The 24750-nt window shown below is 47.3% G+C and overlaps 1 protein-coding gene across 1 annotated transcript in view; it reads right to left on the minus strand.

Moving 5' to 3' along the window:
* The window catches only part of RAB26 (RAB26, member RAS oncogene family), a 107608-nt gene that overhangs the window by 15210 nt on the left and 67648 nt on the right, over positions 1-24750 (minus strand). Inside the window, exons 3-5 of the mRNA XM_081840668.1 lie at positions 11634-11675; positions 9544-9610; positions 3760-3812 (exon numbers count right to left, since the gene is read on the minus strand). Of these exons, the coding sequence (XP_081696794.1) occupies positions 3760-3812; positions 9544-9610; positions 11634-11675 (162 nt within the window). The remainder of the gene's footprint in view (positions 1-3759; positions 3813-9543; positions 9611-11633; positions 11676-24750) is intronic.

The following is a 24750-nucleotide window of genomic DNA, read 5'->3' on the forward strand; positions in this document are numbered from 1 at the left end:
AGAACCCATGTCACTCAATTTAAATGGCTTCAAGGCAGGGTTAACAGCAGAGGAGTGGTGCCTGGGCTCAGAGATCAAGGGATGTCCATGAAGCTTGCCTCCAGTATCAGTCATCCCAAATTTATTACTCAGCCTGGCAAAGCGCTCTTGTTAATTGGATGTATTTGGGATGGGGAGGTGGGAGATGGAGGAGCCAAGTATCATGGTACTTCCAGCAGAGCTTTTCCTGTGGATGGGGCAATATCATAGAATCACAGAACTGTCGAGTTGGAAGGGGTCCCGAGGGTCATCTAGTCCAACCCCCTAAAATGATGCGGGGCAAGGAGGGGCAAATTAACTTTTCAACACAGCAAAAGTGGTTCCAGGAGATGGTCTGAAGACCCATGAAGCTACCACCTTGCTGAAGGTGGTCTGGGTCTGATCAGTGCCTGTTGCTGTGAGTTAGAATACTGGAAGCTGCCTTATACTGAGGGAGACCATGAGTCCATCTAGCTTAGTATTACCTGCACTGACTGGCAGCAGCACTCTAAGGTTGCAGGCAAGGATCATTCCCACTCCTACCTGGAGATGCCACTGGGGACTGAACCTGGCACCATCTACATGCAAAACAATGGCTCTACTAATCACCTATGGTTTCTGCCCATAAAAATAAAGCAAGATTCCAGTCCCTGTGGTTCTCAATTAAGGACTGAGTTAAACAGAACACTGGTAACTGCTTTATTTACATTCCCATCTTGGGTAAAAAAAAAAATGGATTCTTTAAAAAAAGCAACATCTAACTTACTATAAAATGTATACACTGCTTGATTGTTAACAGAACCTCTAAGCAGTTTACCCAAAAAAGTTAAAAACACTGAAATTTTTAATAAAATGCAAAGTTAAGATCAGGTGGTTTTATAATCAAAATATAATTAAACATTTAAGCTAAAAACAGATTAATTTCTACATGTCTGCATTAGCTTGATTGAACAAAAATGCTTTTAGGAGGTGCTTTAAAGAATACATATACATTCCTGGTATCAACAGGCAGAGAGTTCCAAAGGGTGTTTGCTGCCAAACAAAAATACTTTTTTTTTTTTTTAGTATATTAACTGGCACCTGTCACAATGCCATTCCACAGATGAAAGCGGCTGAGCGGGCACATATGGGGTAAGGTGCTCCTGCAAGTAAACTGGTCCTAAGCTATTGTGGGCTTTATATACCCATGGTTAGACCTTGAATTTGGCTGCGTAATATATGGGCAACCAGTGCAGATCTCTGAGCAGTGATCTCATGCTGGCAGGGTAGGGTCTCACTCCTGTCAGCAGTTGTACTGCAGCATTCTGCACTAACTGCAGTTTCTGGATCAAGCACAAGGGAAGTCCCACACTGCAGTAATCCAGCCCTGAAGTAACCAGCACCTGGACTACAGTGCTCAAGCTCCCCTGGATCCAGGAATAGCTGAGACTGTCATATCAGGCACAGTGGGCAAAAGGTACTTTTAGCCCCTGAGGCTACCTGGGCCTCCAAGAAGCAGAGTTGAGCCCAGAAGTGCCCCTAGACCAGGGTCCACTGTCCCTCAGACCTTGTGGGGGGCCGGACTATATTTTTTTTGGGGGGGGGAATGAACGAATTCCTATGCCCCATAAATAACCCAGGGATGCATTTTAAATAAAAGGACACATTCTACTCATGTAAAAACATGCTGATTCCCGGACCATGCATGGGTTGGATTTAGAAGGCGATTGGGCTGGATCTGGCCCCCGGGCCTTAATTTGCCTACCCATGCCCTATACTGTGCAATGTACATTCGGTGGAAACGGGGCTCTCCTTTTTTGTTTTCTCCATCATGTTAGCGGCATGTAGAATCAGCACAATGTAGGGTAAAAGGCAGACTTAGCAGCATCCTGACTCTCAACACCGACTGCCTGAAGTGTCAGAACAGCTGTGAGGTTGCTAGATAAAAAGGGGGGGGGGGATCCACGTTTCAGCCAATTTATCCCGGAAACTCTTTCGAAGCTGTATATCCAGGCACTTAATCTTCATGATATCGGTAGTGTCAGAGATATCATTGTAGCAGATTAATAAAAGGCAGCTCACCTTCCTTCTCCAGAAAGCAGTAGTCTCAAAACCTCCTGTTAGCTTTCCAGTTTATCGGAATAACATGAAGGCATTAAAAAAAAAATACTGCTATCCCAAGTACAGATATAATTCCAGTGGAGATGTGACACTTAACCACAATCCGTTGCCAGAATCCTGGTAAAGCAGCCTTTCTCAACCTGTGGGTCCCCAGATGTTGTTGAACTACAACTCCCATCACCCCTAGCTAGCAAGGCCAGGGCTCAGGGATGATGGGAGTTGTAGTCCAACAACATCTGGGGACCCACAGGTTGAGAACCGATTTTAAGAAGAGCCTTCTGGATCAGGCCAATGGCCCATCTAGTCTGGCACCCCACTGCCCAATTGGATGCCCCTGGGAAGCCCACAAGGAGGACTTGAGCACCATAGCGCTCTCCCTACTTGGGATTCTCACTGGCTGGCATTCAAAGAGATTTGGGAGAAGAAACGTTTCAGTTGTGGGCCGGATGCAGCTCCACACTGGTTTGGGGAGGGGAAGAGGAGGGGGGCTGAAACAAGAAGGTGTGAACCCACTGTCTCACAAAAATGTTCCCAATTAAATAGGAGGACACCCCCCCCCCAAAAAAAGAGGGCAGGAAAAGATGAGATGGAATGAAACCTCAGGAGCAAAATATTTCGCCACCAACTAAATGATGAGATCCTGACCACACCAGAGCTTGTCCCCGCCCCCCGCAGTCACACGCAAAAGACAAAGGACACTGTTTCAATTTAAACCTGCTGTATCTGAGGGGGAAAGCCCCAGAGGGGAAAGCCAACCTCCCAGAGATGTAATTTCCTCATCCAAATTCAATACTGTGGCCTTTCAAACTTACTACTGCTATTATAATTGGTATTCTCCCAAGCTCCTTAGTCCTGCAAGCTAACTAATTCCGCACATGGCCATTTTTCTCCTAATACTGAAAATATCACAAGTTGCCTGAGACGATTGGTTTGAACTCTTGGAAGATCAGGGCCATCTCCTTTGTAGCCCTCCAAGCGCTCAGACAAAGCAAGGCCTACCAGAGACCAATTTAAACTGCAGCAGCCTTTGTCCAACTGGAGGTGTAAATAATTATTGGACTTTGAAAAACTGGCATAGAACTATAGAATTGTAGAGCTGGAAGGAATCTCAAGGATCATCTTATTCAAATCCCTGCAATGCATCACGGGAGATCAAGTTCCTCAGTTTTGTTGAACTGATTAGTTTTAATTGGATTTGGAATCAATGAGTAATTAATTGTTACAGCTTTGAATTTTATCGTCTTACTATCTTCCTTAGTGGGTCTGTTCGGAATAATGCTTTTTATAGGGTAGGGGGCACGGGGGTGAGTTTATGGGACCAAGGGGACAGTGACCCGATAAAGTTTGGGAAATGCTGCTCTAGGCAGTGTTTAACGGAGAGGTGCAGGAGTTGTGCTGTCTTCTGGAGAAGTCTTCCTTCAGTGAGCAGCTGCAGTTTGGGTCTTTAGGGTAGGAAGAAGGGAGTTGCGGGGGGGGGGGGGTGTTTCCGTGTCATGTTGGATGGGAGGATTAACAAGCTGCTCCCTGCCCTGTTCAGCAGCCCACTTTGCCAGGACCAAACCTTTCGGCATCATGGAACAACCAGGAAAGGCACCAGAATTCTTGCACCCCTGGACATCAGCAACCATTGTCAAGACTTACCTGGATGTTGTCGAAGGAGGCTCTGTTAGTGACATCATAGAGCAGCAGCAAAGCTGAAGAGGAAGACCAAGGAACAGGGAGAGAAGGCAAGGCACAGGTCAGCCCGCTAGTCAAAACACCACAGATTAGAACCACAAAACTGTAGAGCTGGAAGGGGACTAAAGGGCCATCTAGTGACATCCATGACCCTGCAATGCATGCCTTGTATTTTACATAGGACAGTACCTTTGGGGTGGGGGACCTTTTGGCCAGGGATGAATTAGGCCTCTTTTGAAGCCCCTCAGGACTTTTAAGCCCAGACACCCGCCTGCTCTCCAGCCCACCCCTCTAACCAGTCACATTCCGAACTTACCTCCCAGTCTAACTGGAATGTGTCCTTACAAGTTTAGGAAATGTCATGAAAAATATAGGATGCCACTGAAAAGGAGGGTGCTTTTAAGGAGTGGGAAAATTTGATTCTGTTCAAATAATGATGCTTTATGGACCCCTGTGGTGCAGGTACAAAGCACATAGACACACACCTCTCTGCCACACAACAAATGCAAAATCTAGCCTGTGGATTTTGTGATCTCAGCTTCACTGGAGATATTTAAACAGAGGTTGGCTGGCCTTCTGAGCTGTGATTGCAGAGGGTTGGACTAGTTGACCCTTGGAGATCCCTTCCAATTCTACAATTCTATGGTTTGAGCGAGTGTAACCCAGAGCCACCCCAATTCCTCATACCTCCAGGGTCCCCATGATGTGAAATTCTCTCTTCCTGCTTCTGCATTTTTCCTTCTCATCAGCATTTTAATCACTTTCACTTAACGAGCTCCCTTTCCACTTGAGAAACCACTAACTGATTCTCTGAGAGAGCTCTAATTTTTTTACTACTGAAGTTTTAACAACAAGCATTTGGGAAACAGCTGAGTCCCGGCAGGCCTCCTTCCTGTGGTCTTTAATTCACGGGCAACGCTTTAGTTGGTGAGTGGAAACTGGCCTGGAAGAGGCTTCCACACATACACACCCCTTGCCCTCTGACCCCTCAGCTTTGCAAGACTAGTAGATGGGGTGTCGGGGGGGGGGGGCTCCCATGTCCAGCAGTATCAGCAAAGCAGCTGCAATCAGAAGGGGCCCTGGACACACACAGGTGGGACTGCTGCAAGGATTTCTGGAGTTGTCCCAATGCCTTCTTGGGTGTCCCATTTTGGCAGAGCTGGTGTCACAGACTGGCTGAATTGCAGAGGAGTGGTGGGAGGCATCAGCAGGGGAACCCCCAAGAGAAGAAGGCTCAGAGCCAGGGGATTAGCGGTGGGACAATGACGAGGGAGAAGAGAGGGCAGACTGGGAGGAGGAGGTGTCAGAAGGAGAAGAGGCAACAGGGTTTAGTGAGCAGGAAGATGCTATAGCAGGAGAGGAAGTGGGCCATGAGACAGAGATGAGGCAGGCTGCTGAAGAACCCAGGGAGTCTCCCCCTCCTGCTGCGACCAGCTCCCCCCTGGTCTCCTAGAACCTGCAGAGGAATGAAGAGGGAAGAGCAAAGAGAGACAAGACGGCGGAGCCTTAGGCTGCTGAGGAAGAACCTTAGAGAGCAGTGAGAAGGCAGGGACTTCAGTCCTCGCAACTGCCTCTTTTGATCGAGACTGGGGAGGGTTGCTGTGACCACTAGGCATGAGCTGTTTTGCTTCTTTGAATAACGAGTTCACTGACATCGGGTGCTTTATGGTTTTATTGCTGACCTACACCTGACTCCAGCTTCTGTCAGCTGTTTGGGATTGCAAAACAACCTTCAGGCCAGCTTTCCTCTCATGGTGCTCTTTCTACTGGGTGGAGAGTGTGTGGGCAGCAGGAGGGAGAGGCAGTTGCGATGGGACCCTCACCTGCCCTGCCCTGGTTCAACAGAGGAGCACACAAAGCAGATAGACTGTTGTTTGTTGTAGGCCTAGGGAGATACCCTTGAGAGCTCTGACTAGGTGAATGGAGCACTTTTGAGCCTCTGCCTCTATCCCACCCCTTCTGGAGTCTCTTAAAGGGTCAGCTCTCTGGCCTGAAGGCAGGACCTCCTCCTGGCCTCCCAACTGGTGGTGCACAAGCCGGCGCTGCTTGGACTGGTGAAGTCTTGCCAGAAGCACATTGTACCAGGGGAAAGGATCTTGGCCATAGTTCTATGGGCCTGGTTGCCATGGCAGCTGGTTCAGTGGCCTCCTGCTGCCAGCCTCAAGTTCTGTGGTCATCTGATGATTATGATTTATCACATTCCTCCAAGGAGCTCAAGGTGGCACACATGGTTCTCTTCCTCACAACAACCCTGTGAGGTAGGTTAAGCTGCGAGACTGTGACTAGCCCAAGGTCACCCAGTGGGTTTCATGGCTGAGCTGGGATTTGAACCCTGGCCTCCTAGGTCCTAGTCCAACACTCTAAAACCCACGCCACATCAGGCTCAGACCCAGGAAGCTGGTCACTTCCTTATCTGAGGACACTGTTGCCTCCAGCTCAGTATCCTGGTTGCTGCTGGGGTCGTGACATTGCCTGTTCAGCCAAAGGGAAGTGGGAAGCAACCCACTTAATCTGGAGAATGATACTAATTTGCCCCACCTTCCTTGTTCTGTGCACCTTCCCCCACCCACCCCCATTTTAAAAAACCTCTGTTTCCTGCAGACCTTTGAAGGCTTCCTTTGAAGGCTTCCAGTGTGAAAGTTTCCTCCTTGCTAATGAGCTAGGCAGAGACTTCAAGGCACTTCATGGGGCTGCCTGCCTGACTTTAGAGGGCTGGGAGAGCAGCAATCTGAAGAGGGAAACAGCGCTTGCCAGCATTTGCTGGCAGCCCTTGACAAGGCAAAGGGGGCTTTTCATGCTGTCGCTTTCCCTGTTTGGAATTCTGTGCAAGTTCAAAGCATGCAAGGAAAGGAAGAGCCTAGCTTGAAAAATTGGGTCAGATCAATCCAATTCCACCCCATACCCCCCAAATATCCCACCATTTAGCTCCTTGATCTTCCTCTGCAAAAGGAATTTTGCCTTTTGCAAAATGTCACTCTCTGCAAAGTCACAAGTGAGGCCGGGGAGGAGAGGTAATGGCCCTTTGATGTTGGAAATTCTGAACCAATGTGGCAAATCCCATCCCCTCTGAAGAATGTGACTAAACACCAGGTAAGGGACAGTGTGGTGTAGTGGTTAGTATTGGACTTGGACTTGGGAGACCAGGGTTCAAACCCCACTCAACCATGAATGAAGCTCATTGGTTGACCTTGGGCCTTGCCTCTCAGCGTAAGCTACCTTGCAGGGTTGTTTTGGGAATTAAATGAGGAAAGGGAAAACCATGTCAGTCACCTTGAGCTCCTTGGAGAAAAAGGTGGGATACAAATGCAACTAATAATGATTATAATAATAAGAACAACAGCAACTTTCCCCTTGCTTTCCACTTGCTCTGCCAGGCTGGAGAAGCATTTTGGCAAACTCGAGATCAGGGGCATCTCTCTCTTAGTGTTAATGGAATGAACTGTCCAGCGAATAGGAAGAATATCTCTTATTGGATTAAGAGAGAGGAAGATGATATGATGTGTTTGCAGGAAACCCACATGGCTCAAAAGGACAATCATTTACTAATTAACATAACCAAAGGGCATAAAGATACCATTTCATGCAGCAAATAAAACTAGATAGGTAGCTGTAATAATAACAGGCAGAATCACAGAACTATAGAATTGGAAGGGACCCCAAGGGTCATCTAGTCCAACCCCCTGCAAGGCAGGAATCACAGCCTAAGCGGGGCAGGTGTGGCTTCCCTAAAGTGGCTTCATGGGCCACATGGGGAGCCAAGTTTGGCCTGCAGGGTGAAAACTCCCCAACTCTGTGCTAGAACCTCCAGCCAGTGCAGGGACAGGCTGTGATGACAGGATTCAAAACATAAAAGTTTTCAAATCAAACCAGGAAAGATATCTGGCCAAAGACTTTTTAGTCCTTTTCACATGGTCTCTATAATTGGCCCCACTCATGTGGGGATAAGGAGGCTTTCAAGGAGCTCAAGAGTTGTAAATTACAGAGCTAAAGTTCCCAGAGTTCCCTGGGAGGGGGGGACAGGTTGCTAAACCACTCTGGAAATTGTTGCTTTAGGAGGGGGATAGGGGGTCTTCTAGCAACTCTCAGTACCCTTAACAAACTAGAGTCCCCATAATTCTTTGGGGGAAGCCGTGACTTTTTAAAGTGGTATAATAGGGATTTAATTGTATGCTTTGTATATGACCTGAATCCACCCTACCAAAGAAGAATAGCAGATTAAGTTGATGGATTATGCTGAAATGGCTAAAATGACAGGAGGAATCAGAAATTAGGAAGACGAAAACTTTAACAAGGAATGGGGGAAATTTATAATTTATCTTAAAAACCATTGTAAACAGCTAAAATCATTAGTAGGATTGTAATGACATTTGTAGTTTAACGGTGAATTTTGTACATAATGGAGATGTAAAAGATTTGGATTATCATAAAAGATGCCGGAGGAAATGATTAACAATAGGACCCACAAAGGGGAAGAGGGAAGTCCAGGAGATTCTTTGGAATATTGTTTTTATGTTGTATGTTGGATATGTGATTGTAAAATATGAAAAACCAAATAAATAAGTTTCGAAAAGGAAAAGAAAGAAAGAAAGAATCTGGCCTGAGTCCAATCCAGCACTGGGAACCAATTGAAGTGGCTGAGGGATACCAGAAGCTGACAGCTTGTAGAAGTTCAGAAGGGGTGAGATGAAAGGGCTCATTGCTTTTAAAAGACAATTTTAGGAATGTCAAAAGGTCCCTTTCAACTGTTTTCCAAAGATGGCTTTCAAAGTGCTCAAACCCAACACCTTCATTCTCCACTGACTCTCTCTGCTCCCGTTTACAAACCTGGCTGGCTTTGTAATTCTGTGCCATCATCCACTGCTCACTACATAATCTCTTATTGGCTGGGCTAGTCCATGTCACTAAACTATGAAGAAGCAATGATTAGTGATGGAAGCAAGGATGTGGTATTAAGGAAAGTAGGAGGGCAGAGGTGGGAGCTGTCCATTCTGCTGAAGACCAGCAACTTTGGGGCTCCTCCTCTCCCTGAAACACTTCTGTCCCAGCTGGTCATTAGAAGAACTTGTAATGAAGAACTGCTACCCAAATTTGCAGTTTTCCTCCTCCCTCCGAAATCCATTTTCCTCTTGTGTTGTGTCTTTCATATTGGAGCTGCAAAAGGTAAGGGCCATATTGTATTTACTGCTTTGGGACGCAGGAAGCTGCCTTATACTGAGTCAGACCATTGATTCATATAGCTCAGTACTGCCTACACTGACTGGCAGTGGCTCTCCAGGATTTCAGATAGGGGTCTCTCCCAGCGCTACCTGGAAATGTCACTGGGGATTGAACCTGGGACCTTCTGCAAGTATCACAGGTACTCTACCACTGAGCTATGGCCCTTCTCCTAGTTGATTTGGGGGGGGGGGCAGGGAGGAGAGTGGGTTTTGTAAATAGATAAGATAGATGGATGGAAGAATGTTGCTGAAACCACAGCCAGGGGTACAACAATAGTCATGTGTGGGCTTGAAAAGGGGTGAACATTTTCATAACTAGGAGGTTTGGGGAAAATACTTCTTTTTTCCCCCAAATTTGTTTATTTTATTTATTTGTTCTCTGTACCACCTTTCTGCCCTGCTTCCAACCTGAAAATCAAAGCGGAAGACCAATGGATGGAGCCCCAGGCTGACAAAACAGTTTCTCTCTTCTAACTTGTCCCACTCAAGCTGAGTTTCAATCAGAAAGCAAGAAACGCTTAGAGGTTCCTACCATGGGCGTCTCGGTAATAGGCATGTGTGACACTGCGGAACCTCTCCTGGCCGGCCGTGTCCCAGATCTGAAAACATCAACAAGCAATGAAGTCACAAGAGGCCAACTCATAACACACATCATCTCCTTCCTTCCATCCCATAAGTCAATGCCCCAAGTCAGTCAAGAGGGCGGGGAAGAGGGTGGATTCATTCTTCTCTTGATGAAAGCACCTGGTTGGAAGGAAGTGACATTTCCCCTTTTTGTTGTTTGTTTGTTTGTTGGGGTTTCCAAAATTCTGAGGGTTGAGTCCAGACCTTTAATGGTCTTGCTTTTAATGGATCTTTACAGGAACCACCTGCCCACAGAGCCTCCGTCTCCCCAGGATGTCTCCCCAGGCTTCAAACTACAGGCTGCCCTTGACGCACTATTTTGGAAATTGTTGAGCAGAAATCTAAAGTTGTCCTTTCTGAAAAGAAGCAGGAATTCGAGCTCCTCTCTCCACAATCACCAAGGCACCTCCCCCGCCCCCGCCCTTGGTGGAAGGTGTCCTTCCTAACAAGGAGCTGAAGGGGCCCCATCAATCTGAAACATGATTAATTTTCTCAGCCCGCAGAGAGATGTTGATAAAGATAATTATAGGCAAAAGGTGACATGAGTAATGCCTCTTCAAAACGGGCCGTGCCATTCCTCAGCCTGGCAGCATTCTGAAGCCGTTCCCATTTACTTGACGAACAGCTTACAGTGCATCCTTAAATGAGAAAATCCATCCGACAACCAGCCAGAAGGGCACCCTCATAATTAGATTTATCTGCCTTTAATGGACTAAAGGCATTTTCACAGGGTGAACCATCTCCTCTGTTGTGTGGGGAGAGGATTGCCAATGCCACCAGTCCCATCAGCACTAAAAAAAAAAATCCCACCATTTTGCACATTCCCTAAGCCCCTTCTGAAGATGGAGACAGGCGGTGACAAATTGCTACCTGTGGAACTGTTGGTGCTGTATTACGGTATCCCCCCAACTGATCATGACTATGTGGCAGGACTTGGTGGGTTTTCAACGTCTCTAGAAGGGATCCATGTAAGTGTGAGCAGAAGGAGAAAGGAGGTAGCGGAAGACTTCTAACAGCACAGCACCCTGATGCCTCAGGGGGCTGCATTGTAGCATGAACATCAGCAAATAATGGAAATACGTTTGTTTGTTTGTTTGTTTGTTTGTTTGTTTGTTTGTTTGCAGCCAGTCATAATAAAGAGCATGTAACAGCTGAGGACCATTTCTACTAGCAACGATAGCTATGTTTTGCATTCACAGTCTGCTATTTCTAAAAACCAGTTGCTGGAAACAGCAGGAAGGGAAAGCGCTCTTCTGCTGGGGGTGGTCCTGTTTGTGCATTTCCCATTGGGGCATCTGGGTGGCCGCTTTGAGAACAGGAGGCTGGACTAGATGGGCTGCTGGTCTGAGCCAGAAGGCTGTTCTTTTTATTTTGTATTTCATAAGATTTATAAACTGCTTTACTGGAGGGGGGGACCTCAAAGCAGTTTACAGAAAGATAAAACAATTTTTAAACATCACTACAATACTTTAAAATGTACACAAAGTTAAAGTACTAAATCAGGTTAAAATTCACAACAACTTTCTGACCATCTGGGCAGGCTTGTCTAAACAAGAATGTTCTAGCAGGTGCCAAAAAGAACACAGTGAAGGCACCTGCTTGATATCAACAGGCAGGGAGTTCCTTATGTTCTTCAGAAGAGCCTGGAAGCTGGATCAGGCCATCTTGCCCAGAATCCTGTTCTCACGGTGGCCACCCAGATGCCTCTTCTGGAAACGCTGCAAGCAGGATGTGAAAACCATGCAAGGTGTGAGACTGGAATCACCCTGTGGGTGAAAAATGTGCCTGGGTAGGGCTTCTCTTTAAATATGACACCTCTCTTCACACTCAGCGCTAGAGCATTATTCCATTAAATTCCACTATTTAACAGTTATTTAGCAGGGTGCTGGGAACCCAACACATGACAAGGGCTTTGCTCATGGAAAGAGTTATCTTGGCACACACACCCTAAACATATCAGAAGCACCCTGAGCTCAGAACGGACACAGTTTGCCTTACCTGCAACTTCACTTTCACGCCATCCACATTCAAGACTTTATTCTGGAAGAGAGGAGGGGAAAGAAGTGAATTAATCCATGTGTGATGTGAGCCACCATCGACATCAGGTTTAGGGCAGCCAAATAACCTACAAAGCTGGATTACAAATATTTCTGATGCCCAGTGGAGGCTAGTCACCTAGGGTGAACAGGGTACTGTCCCACCAATTTCAGTCTGTCTACAGCCAACCCACACCTGCTTGCCTTCCTTGCCTAGGGGTGGGGGCGGCTTGCCACCTTCCTCCTCTTCCTCCATCTCAGTGTTGCCCTTGTAGAACTCAAAAGGAAGGTGGAGGGAGACAAAAATTAATGAGCTCTGATTCTGATCGTCATTGGCCCTGGTACCACTTTCTGTTGGGCTCCCTGCCTGCTGCTGGTCCCAATTTATTTATTTTTAAGTCTCATACAATTTATACAATGCTTGACAGTTGTTGTTTTTTAAAAAGCCCTCAAAGCTAAAAAAGAAAAAAAGAAAAGATTAAAACTCACATTAACTTTCTAAACATCTAGGTAAAGGGAAAGGGACACCTGACCATTAGGTCCAACTCTGGGGTTGCGGCACTCATCTCGCTCTATGGGCCAAGGGAGCCGGCATACAGCTTCCGGGTCATGTGGCCAGCATGACTAAGCCACTTCTGGCGAACCAGAGCAGCGCACAGAAACGCCGTTTACCTTCCCGCCGGAGCGGTACCTATTTATCTACTTGCACTTTGATGTGCTTTCGAACTGCAAGGTTGGCAGGAGCAGGGACAGAGCAACGGGAGCTCACCACCCCGTCACGGGGATTCGAACCGCGACCTTCTAATCGGCAAGTCCTAGGCTCTGTGGTTTAACCCACAGCGCCACCCGCGTCCCATTAAACATCTAGGTAGGCTTCCCTAAACAAAAATAGTTTTAGCAGGTGCTGAAAAGAGTGCAGTGAAGACACCTGCCTGTTATCAATAGGCAGGAAGTTCCAAAGGGCAGGTGCTGCCGCACTAAAATAGATATTTCTTACAAATCCAGAATGGGCGTTAAGTGGCACCTGTAGCAATGCCAGTTCTACAGTTCAAAGGAGTCGAGTGGGCATTTATGGGGTAAGGCAATCTCGCAAGTAAACTGGTCCCAAGTTGTTAAGGGCTTTACATACTAATAGTAACACCTTGAACACCTTTGAATAGCAAATCGGCTTTCTATGCAGATCTCTGAGCAAAGATCTTTCTATACCAACTATAGCTTCTTGATCAAGTGCAAGGCAAGCCCCACAAATGGTGCCTTGTAGTAATCCAGTCCTGAAGTATTGGGCACCAGCTAACATTGCTGGCAGATGCTGAACTTTAAACCCAGCTGGGACCCACCAGAGCCCCCCCCCCAACCTGCCCACCTCCCCATTCTTGCACACTCAAGCATCTCATTCACCATGCCCCTTGCAACACTTTGCCATCAAATGCAGAAGCTGACACAGCAAACTCTTTGCAGACAATCCGTCCCTGCTAGGCGAGAGCAGAGACTACAGACATCAAAGTCTCCCTCCTGGGATAGGCCAGCCTTAGAAGTTAATTCAAAGCCATGTCAAAGTCTCAAGAGAACAAAGGCCGATGTTAAAGGGGGCGCATATCCGCAGAGGGAACACAGAAAGATAGAAATCATAGAATCACAGAGTTGGGAGGGACCCCAAGGGTTATGGAGCCCAGCGCCCTGCAAGGCCCAATCCTCTTTTAAAGCCCTCTAGGTTGGGAGCCATCACTGCCTCCTGAGGGATTGAGTCCCACATCTCATGGAAGGGAAGGTTTCCCTATTTTGGGGAGCCCTGGCTGCATTATGCATTTTCTAAACATTGCAAATCCGGTCATTTATCATCAGAGAAACATTATGTATGTTCCCAGATTCCCTTCAGCATTTACAGAATTTACTAGGCAATAAAATCGACCATGAAGCAAGATTAAAAGCTTGGAACAATAGGCATTAAAAAGGGATATCAGCTGTTCTTGCCAGAAGATTAGCACACAATTACAGGAAACAGGTCAGGCATAAACACCACTGGCAGTGGTTACTCTCATATATTCAGACAAGCGATATTCCCAGTCTTATTTGGAGATTCTGTGGATTGAATTTGGGATGTTTTGCTTGCAAAGCAGACGCTCTACCACTCAGCTAAGATTCTAGTCCTCATGGTTTTGTTATTCAGCTGACTGAAACAGGAGCATAGGAAGTTGCCTTGTACTGAGTCAGGCCACTGGTCCATCTAGCTCAGCTTTGTCTGCACTGACCAGAGGCGGCTCTGCTGCTGGGTTTCAAATAGGGGTCTTTCCTAGCCCTACCTGGAAATGCCAAGAACTAAACCTCAGACTCAGTACAGTGGTACCTCTGGTTATGTACTTAATTCGTTCCGGAGGTCCCTTCTTAACCTGAAACTGTTCTTAACCTGAAGCAACACTTTAGCTAATGGGGCCTCCTGCTGCTGCTGTGCTGCCGGAGCACAATTTCTGTTCTCATCCTGAAGCAAAGTTCTTAACCTGAGGTAATATTTCTGGGTTAGCAGAGTCTGTAACCTGAAGCGTATGTAACCTGAAGCGTATGTAACCCAAGGTACCACTGTACAGATTTTTGGTAGCAAAACTGGGCTGTCTGTCTGCCTGCCATCTCCCTCACGTCAGCTTCCAGCCCTTCTGTGAATCTGCGAGCATCATTGCTTTAGGAAGATTAAATCTTTGCATCGGCTTTGACCGAGACTCCGCAAGCCAGGAACTTTCAGAACGAGAGCTACAAAGCTCTCATCTCGGGCTCCAAAGCTGCCATCCCAGAGAGAGCAGAGCCAAGAGGCAGTCAGCTTCAAAAAAGCGAAGCGCTAACCTTCCCCATGCAAGGGCTGGGCACACTGAAGAGATCTAACAGGGGGAGGAAGAAGGGGAGAGGCACACACCAGCAGTGAGCACATCGGGTGCGAGACAGAAGCCATAACACCCCATGTGCAAACGCCAAAAAGTCATCAAAGAGCTCAGCTGCGCAAGTACCTCTGCTCCCCCTACCCCACTCAGAAAATCAAGTTTCTGGTGCTAATGTTTCCCTAGCAGCTTGATAAACTCTCAGAAGTCGGCCTGCGTGTGGGGAGGCTACGAAGGATTTATTGAAACCAGGACAAGGATTCTGTGTTGTTTTCATAATTCACAGAGCTGCAGAATTCAGCTTCTCTTGATACAGTACAGTGGTACCTCTGGTTACAGACGCTTCAGGTTACATACGCTTCAGGTTACAGACTCTGCTAACCCAGAAATAGTACCTCGGGTTAAGAACTTTGCTTCAGGATGAGAACAGAAATCATGCTCTAGCGGCGCGGCGGCAGCAGGAGACCACATTAGCTAAAGTGGTGCTTCACGTTAAGAACAGTTTCAGGTTAAGAATGGACCTCCAGAACGAATTAATTACTTAACCCGAGGTACCACTGTATTGGGTTACTTTAGCCCAGGATTTTGAGCTGGTTTCATGGTGCCCTACTTAAACCCCAAACCAGCTTGCCAGTCAGCACAGCCTCATTGCCCTGCCCTTCAAATCCAACACACACACACACACACACACACACACACACACACACACACACAGCCTTGTTTTATCATGACACATCCATGCCTGCAAGCTTTGCTTTCCTGGTTCCAGTAGGATCCACCGTCCCAAACTCTCCCATTTCCTCAAAAGGCACGACTGTTTCAACCTTCCTACCCTGTATGCCTGGAACTAACTCCCTGAATGCCTGTGTATTCCTTCAAAATGCCACTCCCTCTGCCAAACACCCCCCCCACTGCCGCCACCACCATGAAACTCAACAGATGTGCAGGCTGCAACTGATGGGAGCTCTAGTCCTTTGCTCAAATGACAATGGCAGCACAATGTATCTTAAACTGGTTGCGAAACAGGTTTCAGTGCTGTAGGTTCCTCAAGCTACTACAGGAATCGGAGTTTTCTGAGGATGCCAGGATCTCTTCATTAGAGGCCCTTGGTCCTGTCACAGCACCAGAGTGCCTAAGAATGAGGTATGTCAGTGACATCCAATAAAAAGGGGAAATGAGAGCAAAATTTGCCCACGTTCACTTATTCGTCTCACATCTAGTATGGAAATAAATCAATCCAGCAAGTATGTTTTCACTGTTATTGTCAGTTTCAGTCTGCAAATGCAATTGATTACATTTTCCCCTCATTTGCATAGCCTTTCTCTGCACTGAAATGAACGGGATGGAATTAGGTAATGACAATGTAACTTACATAGCAACTTAGTTATGTAAGTTACACTGTTTGAGCGGAAGGCGGACTGCAATGGAACAGAAACATTGCAGCGTTTACCAAATACAGATCAGCAAAACAGCGCCTTCTTACATTCCTGCTAAGGACTCTTGGTTGAAAGAGGGTTGAAAACCGGATTAAACATTTAGCACATATATGCCACAAGAATCCCATAGGGAGATCAATAATCTGGATCAAGAAACATGTTTTTAAAGAAAAGTCAGAACAGCTAAGATGATATAGTGTAAATAACCTCACTTTGTTTTTTGTTTACTGTCATACCTCAGGTTGAAGTAGCTTCAAGTTAAGTATTTTTGAGTTGCGCTCCACAGAGTGTGTTACTTCCGGGTTTTGCCGCTTGCACATGCGCAGACGCTCAAAATGAAGTCACGCGCATGCGCTGAAGCGCCGAAACGCGATCTGCACATGCGCAGACACGCATTTGCGTCTTACATTTACTTCAGGATGTGAACGGGGCTCCAGAATGGATCCCGTACATATCCAGAGGTACCACTGTATTAAAATTATATCCCACCTTTCCTCAAAGATCCCAAGATAAATCTCTTCCTCCATTTTGGTAGGTTTCTGGAGGAAACATCGGCATTAGATCCATTTCAGTCCGGTTTCTGGCCTGGTTTTGGGACGGAGATGGCTCTGGTTGCCCTAACAACTGGATCGAGGCGGATCAGGACTGCTGATCCTTTTAGATTTGTCAGCAGCCTTTGACATGGTCGATCATGATCTTCTGGACCACAGCCTCGCAGACGTGGGGATACAGGGCATAGCCCGTAACTGGTTGTGCTCTTTTATCTCTGGTCAGGGACAGAGGGTGGCACTAGGGAGGGAAATGTCGCCGTGCCACTCCTTGGTGTGTGGAGTGCCGCAGGGCGCAATTCTCTCCCCGATGCTTTTTAACATCTTTATGCGCCCCCTTGCCCAGATTATCCGGAGCTTTGGACTGGGCTGTCACCAATATGCTGATGACACTCAGCTCTATCTGCTGATGGATGGCCACACCGACTTGGCCCCGAACACACTGACCAGATGCTTGGAAGCTGTGGCTGGATGGTTTCGTGGGAGCCAATTGAAACTAAATCCTTCGAAGACAGAGGTCCTATGGCTAGGTTGGGATGGCATGGGGATGGGGGACCAACTCCCTTCTCTTGCGGGGGCCCAATTAGTGCCATTGCCTTCCGTTAAGAGTTTGGGTGTAATCCTTGACGCCTCCCTTTCCATGGAGGCGCAGGTTACAGCAACAGCCAAGGCGACATTTTTCCACCTTCGCCGCATCAAGCAGTTGGTCCCTTACCTTTCCCGCCCCGACCTGGCCACAGTGATCCATGCGACGCTCATCTCCAGGCTCGACTACTGTAATTCGCTCTACGCGGGGCTGCCCTTGAAGCTGTCCCAGACACTCCAGCGGGTACAGAATGCTGCAGTGATGCTCCTCACGGGGTCTCTGCCATGGGAGCATATTCACCCAGTGCTTTTCAAGCTGCACTGGCTCCCGATGGAGTACAGGATCAGATTTAAGGTGCTGCTTTTGACCTTTAAAGCCCTTCACGGCCTAGGACCCTCGTACTTACGGGACCGCCTCTCCTGGTATGCCCCACGGAGAGCCTCAAGGTCCATAAATAACAACACCATAGTGGTCCCAGGCCCTAAGGAAGTTAGATTGGCTTCAACCAGAGCCAGGGCCTTTTCAACTCTAGCTCCGGCCTGGTGGAACGCTCTGCTTCATGAGACCAGGGCCCTGCAGGATCTGATTTCTTTCCGCAGGGCCTGTAAGACAGAGTTGTTCTGTCTGGCCTTTGGCTTGGAGCCAATTTGATTCCCTCCCTCCCTCTTTTTCTTTTTTCTTTTCCTTCTCCTCCTGCGATGAGGCTACATTTTAATATTTTAATGTTCCATTATTTTAATGTTGTATTTTATTTTTGTTTTTAAGTTATAATCTTTCATCTTGTTTTTATTATTGCTTGTAAGCCACTCTGAGCCCGGCCTTGGCTGGGGAGGGCGGGGTATAAATAAAAAAGTATTATTATTATTATTATTATTATTATTATTATTATTATTTTGTGCTCACAACAGCCCTGTGAGGTAGGTTAGGCCAATTGGCCCAAGGTCACCCAGTGAGCTTCATGGCTGAGTGGGGATTCGAACCCTGGTCTCCTAGGATCTAGTCTGATGCTCTAACCACTACACATCACCCCAAGAACCCTGGTCACCAGTCTGTTTTCCAACCCCATATCCATTTTGCACCTATGAAAGTGCTGGGCCCTTTATCAAAAATTCATTCAACCAGCTCTTGCCTCCATTAGCAGCTTAGCAAGTGGCAGCAAGATCAAATGCTCTTTTTTTTTTCTTTATTAAGCATACCCATCTTTATGCATCAGGCTTTATCAGAATCTGCACTGGAATGGATATTGGCATCTCAGACAATCCTCACCAGGCTGCCTCTGACCGTCCATCAATTACGACCTGCAATCCAAGCTGGCGCCTCACTCAATGCAAGGAATAAATGAGTTTGCTTTGCAGAGAAAAGCAAGGCCTCAAGTTCATTACCCGTGTCGACAGCACGGCTTATCCCCTCCACGGATTTGCTTTCATTAGGGATCAAGTGAGATTCATGTCCTAACAATGCCAGCCGGAGAGAAGGGCTCCCACTTCTGAAAACAAACAATGGTTTTCTGAGAGAACTGCAAGATGAGAGCTCCAGGTTTATGTAAGCCCTGAGGCAAAGGAGGACTGTAGCTCAACCACGACAGTCAGCCCCATAAGGGGCTTATCCACACCTACCTTTTGCCCCACTCTTTCCAGGCAGAGGTCAGGGCTTTAATGCTCTATGTCCAAATGGCTGTTTTTGTTTTGCTTTACCCCAAGTTTTCCCCATGAAAACCTGCTCTTTAAAGCTGAATTGGAGAAAACATCCATTTGGGTTTTCTGTGGGTGGATGTTTGCTCTGCTATAGCTTTAAAAAGTGGGGTTTGGTAGTGAAAACTCTGGAGCAAAACAAAAAGAGGGTGCCGACATAGAGCTTTAAATCGCAGACCATGGCTGGAAAAAGCAGAGGAAAAGTGTGGATAAGCCCACAGCACACTGCTGAGGCAACAGCTCTCTCTCTCTCCCTGGAGAGTCTGTGCCAATGAACTGTCCAGGGTCCTGATCAGTGGCTTCTCTAATCGTCTGTGGTCTGTGGACTCCCCTTAGCTGTTCCCTGCTCTTCAAGACACCACATAGAAGCAAGTCTGGTTTAGCAGTCAGTGTCAGACTAGGGCAGGGGTCAGCAACCTTTTTCAGCCATGGGCCGGTCCACTGTCCCTCAAACCATGTGGTGGGCCGGACTATATTTTTTTTTGGGGGGGGGGATGAACGAATTCCTATGCCCCACAAATAACCTAGAGGCGCATTTTAAATAAAAGCACACATTCTACTCATATAAAAACACGCTAATTCCCGGACCGTCCGCGGGCCTGATTGAGAAGGCGATTGGGCCGCATCTGGCCCACGGGCCTTAGTTTGCCTACCCCGGACCAGGGCCTGGGAGACCATTGGTCATTGGTGTGACCTTCAGCCAGTCACAATCTCCCAGTCTGACTTACCTGGCAGGGTTCTTGTGAGGATAAAATGGGGAGGTAGAGGAGAACCACGTATGCTGCCTTCAGCTCCTTGGGAGGTTTCTAAGCAGAGTTTGGATGGCCATTGGTCAAGGAGTCCATAGCTGTGATTCCTGCATTACAGGGGGTTGGACTAGATGACCCTTGGCACCCCTTCCAACTCTACAATTCTATTACAGTGTGCCACAGTCTCAACAGATGGCCAGGCATACCAGTGTCTCAATCAGGCCTGCCTTCAACTGTCATGCCCTAATCTACCTCTCTAGGAAACAAGAACGAACCTCCCCCTTTCTTTGCGTAACAATTAGGCTGTATTTTGTCCTTTGCAAAAACCTTCAACAGTTACAGGAAGTTCTGCCCTGTTCTGCTTGCAGTGGGTAATTTGCACCTCCTTCAACACCTCTAAGCTCAGTGACAGGCTGTCTCTAGCAAAGTACAAGACAATGGTTTTTTGGGGTGGGGGGGGGGAGAAGGATTTCCAAGTGATTTCATTATCACCAGGGAACCTTCTCCTGCTTTAGTTAATGGAAAGAACCACCATTCACAAATTATGATTGAAAAGCCACACTCTGGTGAGCATGGGAGCAGAGAAGACACCCCCCTCCCCTAGTTGCTAGTCTTGGAGGTGCCATGCAGCTGGACTTAGGTACTGGCCCATCAAACCAATTAACCTGCCCAACTGCTACAAGCGGTCCTTTCTCCAGGCAACTGAGCGGCTTCTGTTGCTCTTAGACCAGCAAAGAGGGATGCCTTTGGTGACTGGTGGAGTGAAAAGCAGGGAACCCTACTGGTGGAACCAGACAGGTGTTTTGCCCCCATTCTCACTTCAGAAGACCGGTTTCTCTGCCCACTGGAAAGGCACAAGTTTTTTACAGCCTCCTCATGGAGATGGAGGCTCCTGAGGGCTATGAGCCACCATGGTTGTGGTCTGCCTCCATAGTTGAAGGCAGTGATGCTTTACAATGCCAGTTGCTGAAACCACAGGAGGAGGAGAAGAAGAGTTTGGATTTGATATCCCGCTTTATCACTACCCAAAGGAGTCTCAAGGCGGCTAACATTCTCCTTTCCCTTCCTCCCCCACAACAAACACTCTGTGAGGTGAGTGGGGCTGAGAGACTTCAGAGAAGAGTGACTAGCCCAAGGTCACCCAGCAGCTGCATGTGGAGGATCGGAGACGCGAACCCGGTTCCCCAGATTACGAGACTACCGCTCTTAACCACTACACCACACTGGGAAAATGCACTTGTGTTCAAATCCTGCTTGTGGCTTTCCCACTGAGGCATCCAGGAACAGGATGCTGAACTAGATGGGCCACTGGCCTGATCCAGCAGGCTCTTCTTGGGTACTTATCCTTGTCCTGGGGGAGCAATTCATCCCAACCTGGCAACTTCTTCTGTTCTCAACAAGCAACTCTGCCTGCAGATGCCTTCTTCTCTTACCACAAACTAGCGTTTCCAACTGCTCTCAAACTAAGAGCATTTTTATTTTATTTTGGGGGAGAAGTGGGGGTCAGGGAGAAGAGGCAGATGGGCTTTTGAGACTGAACAGAGTTGTTGGACTCCTACATGACATGCTTCTGCCGAGCATCAACCCATCTCCACTCGCACAGAACCTTGCGCAGCCCTCTTTCCCTCATCTCGCTGCTCCCTCTCAGGGAGCTTGTCTCTGATAACAAGCATGTGGCAGCAGCACCTTTCAATCAGGGCACCCAACCTCGAAATGAATCATGCTGATGCTCTTGGAGGCGGTGAGGTTGCTTGCAGAATATAAATGACCTTGGGAGGAGGGGAGGGGAGAGAAGACCCCTCACCTCCTAAAATAAACCAACAGCCTTTGAGAGGCTTCAGGTGGGGGAGAATGCAGGTGCCTGCCTTGCCCTTGGTTCACCTAGCTCTGTATTGCCTTCACTGACTGGCAGCAGCTCTCTAGCATATCAGACAGAGCACATTCTCAGTTCTACTTGGAGATGCTGTGGATTGAACCTGAGACCTTCTGCATGATCTACCACTGAGCTACATCCCCTTCTTCAAAAATGAAGCTTCCAGCCTTCATGATTTTGAGTTAAAAGCTGATTTGAATAGGAATATAAGCTGCTTTATAACAGAGTCCATCTATCTCAGTATTGTCAACAATGACAGGCAGCAGTTTTCCAGGGTTCTAGGCCAGTCTTCTTCCTGACTATACCTGGAGATGCTGTTGAGGACTGAACTCAGGGTTTTCTGCATACAAAGCAGGTACTCTAGCACTGAGCTACAGTGGCTCTTATCCTGATTGGAAGAGGCACTCAGTGGCAGGTTACACCAACACTTCAGTATCTCTGCTGCTTTCTGGTCTTGCCTATACAATTGATCAAACAAACAGAGCCTTCAGCAACCTGAGTCTAAATAGCTGAGAGCGGCCTCCGGCATTATTTCCAGAGGGACGGTTGTTTCAGCCATCTGAGTCCCCTACTGTCTACAGCAAAACATCAACAACAGAGGGTCTTGAGGCAACCTCAAAGCTAGCAAATTTATTGTAGGCATAAAGATTTTGCAAATGATGGCTCACTTCATCAGAGGCAAGGGAAGTATATATTCACATGGCATGTTGCTTTTTGCTTTTTTTGCTGGGGTGGGAGCAGGATTGTGAACACTGAGGTCAGAAGGAAATGAAATGCAAAGAAGGAAAGTTGGTGATAATAATGACACAATTAACAGCAGTAATTCACAAAAGCCCTGCTCCTGGTGCACAGGTGAGCCAATTAACACATATGATGTCAGGGCTGGCCCAATATGTTTCTCTGCCTGGAGCAAAACCAAGATGGTGCCCCACCCCATTCTGAATACAAAAGCCAGCTGAATCTTACTTCAACACTGTCAGTGGGACAGCAGTAGAGGCTGTTGGGCACACACCCTTGTCCTCCAACAAAGGGGAACAGGAAGCACTCCTCAGGAGAAATGGCCATAGGGTTGCTGCCAAAGGCCCCCATCAACCGCTACCTGAAGCAGTTGCCTCTTTCTGGCTAATGGTAGGGCCAGCTATCAATAATGTGCTAAATATATGTATTGTTGGAACTGATGGGAGTTGTTGTCCTAACCTTCTAAAGGGCACCAGGTTGGGGAAGGCTGATTACATACCATCCAAAGCACCCTGGAAACTGGAGGCTGAGTTATAAATATTGCCCTCCAGTCTCACAGAACTATAGTTCCCAAGGAACCCTGGGAAGAGGAAGTGTGTGCTAAATCTCTTCAATTTTGCCATGTACAAATACCCTCACATTCTCTGCTCCATTGAATTGCTATAGATACTTTCCTCATTTGCAGTCATGTGAATGCCCAGCAAAACAAGTATTGGTAAGAAATCTAGCATCTTGATCAGGGGAAGCAACAGTCCCACTCTATTCTGCCTTGGTCAGACCCCACCTGGAGTCCTGTGTCCAGTTCTGGGCACCACAGTTTAAGAAGGATATTCACAAGCTAGAATGTGTGCAGAGAAGGGAGACCAGGATGATTAAGGGTCTAGAAACCAAGCCTTATGAGGAACAGTTGAGGGAGTTGGGGATGCTTAGCCTGGAGAAGAGAAATCTAATAAGTGACATGAGAGCCAAATAGCTGAAGGGTTGTCAAGTGTAAGATGGAGCAAGCCTGTTTTCTGCTGCTTCAGATTGGAGGACCCAAAACAATGAGATTCTGGCTAAACATCAGGAAGAACTTTCTGATGGTGAGAGCTGTTCAACAGTGGAATGGACCGTCTTGGAAGATGGTGGACTCTCCTTCACTGGAGGTTTTTAAACAGAAGTTGGAAGGCCAACCATCAGGGATTCTTTAGTTGAGATTCCAGCACTGCAGGGGGCTGGACTAGATGACCCTTATGGTCCCCTCCAACTCTATGATTCTATTAAAAGAACAGTGCAAGGTAGAAAGAGCTAATGGGAAAATACCAGTGAAGTGGGAGGCAAGGAGAGGGAAGGTAGTGCATTACTGGAATGGACAAATGAAGGCGGCCCCAAACAATTATGAAAGAGTCATTCTTTGAGCCAGGAAATGTCTCCAGGAGCTGTTGAGTGCCAATGAAGTCAAGAACATGGTGACATTTTGGATTCAAAGCCAGAACAAACAGGAGACAAAAAAATCAACCCTTGCCAATTTATTTCAAAGAAATCCAGTGCTGGCTCGTCCCTCTTTTCGATTATACGCCGTCCAAGGATCAAGCAAGCTCAGCATGCACAAACAGATTGGGATCTTTTTGGTGCAACATGAAAACAAATCAAAAAGTGTTGCTACACAGGGCCCTGGCTGTGTGGTGGGTTGGGGGTGTCTTCTACAACATGTCGTCGACACAATATTAGCGCATCAGTCCTGGGTTTATAACTGGATTGTCAACACTTCATTCCATTTTATCAGTTGTCCTGCAATGCTTCCCCGATGTCACCGAAACATTGCCATCTGGAGAGGGACTTTTGCATCACAGAGCTACAAAAACAGGACATAAAAGCCCACAACTCCAGAACATTATATTGTCTATGCTGCCTGGCAGTAGTTCTCCAGGGTCTCGGACTCCAGCCTTACCTGGAGATGTTTTTGCAGACCGGACCTGGGATGTTCAGTTTGCAAGACAGATGCTCTACCACTCGCCCTATCCCCAAACCAGCTTTTAAAAAACAGAAAGTTCTTTTAGAAGATCGGTTTTGTGTGCAAGCAGCAGATAGCCGCCCTGCTAATAGATTGATTTTTCTTGATTGATTGTCAGGAATTCAGATTCCATTCCTTCCCAAAGGATCCAGCCAGGACTCTTCTCCTTATTCCCCCCCCCCGAAAAAAAACCCCCAAGCCTTCACAAAGGAGAGAAGATGAGGAGAAGCAGCAGCAGCAGCAGCAGTGAGGCAACAGGCTAAATTTACACCGTCTGCTGGAGGGGAAATGATGATTTAAGAGGTTTAAAAATACCTTTACAAAAAACCCAACTGTCTGAACAGGGAGAAAGAGAATGAATCACAGTATTGGGAAAGGTGGTGGTGGAAGAAAGTAAGAAAGAAAGCAAAATCTGGGGGAGCGAGAATGCAAGAGAGTCCCTTGGAGAGATGCTCCGCCAGGAGAGTGTTGAAGGTCAGTGCAGAGGCTGCGGCTGGATGAGACCTGTTGTAGCAGAAAACAGCCCAGCCAAGAGGCCAAATCTGGTAGTCCCTTCTAGCAGCAGACTTTTGGTTGTCATGAAGGATGACCGAGGGTGAGC

Source organism: Podarcis erhardii (assembly GCF_964252035.2).
Source record: "Podarcis erhardii genome assembly, chromosome: 14".
Classification (NCBI taxonomy): domain Eukaryota; kingdom Metazoa; phylum Chordata; class Lepidosauria; order Squamata; family Lacertidae; genus Podarcis; species Podarcis erhardii.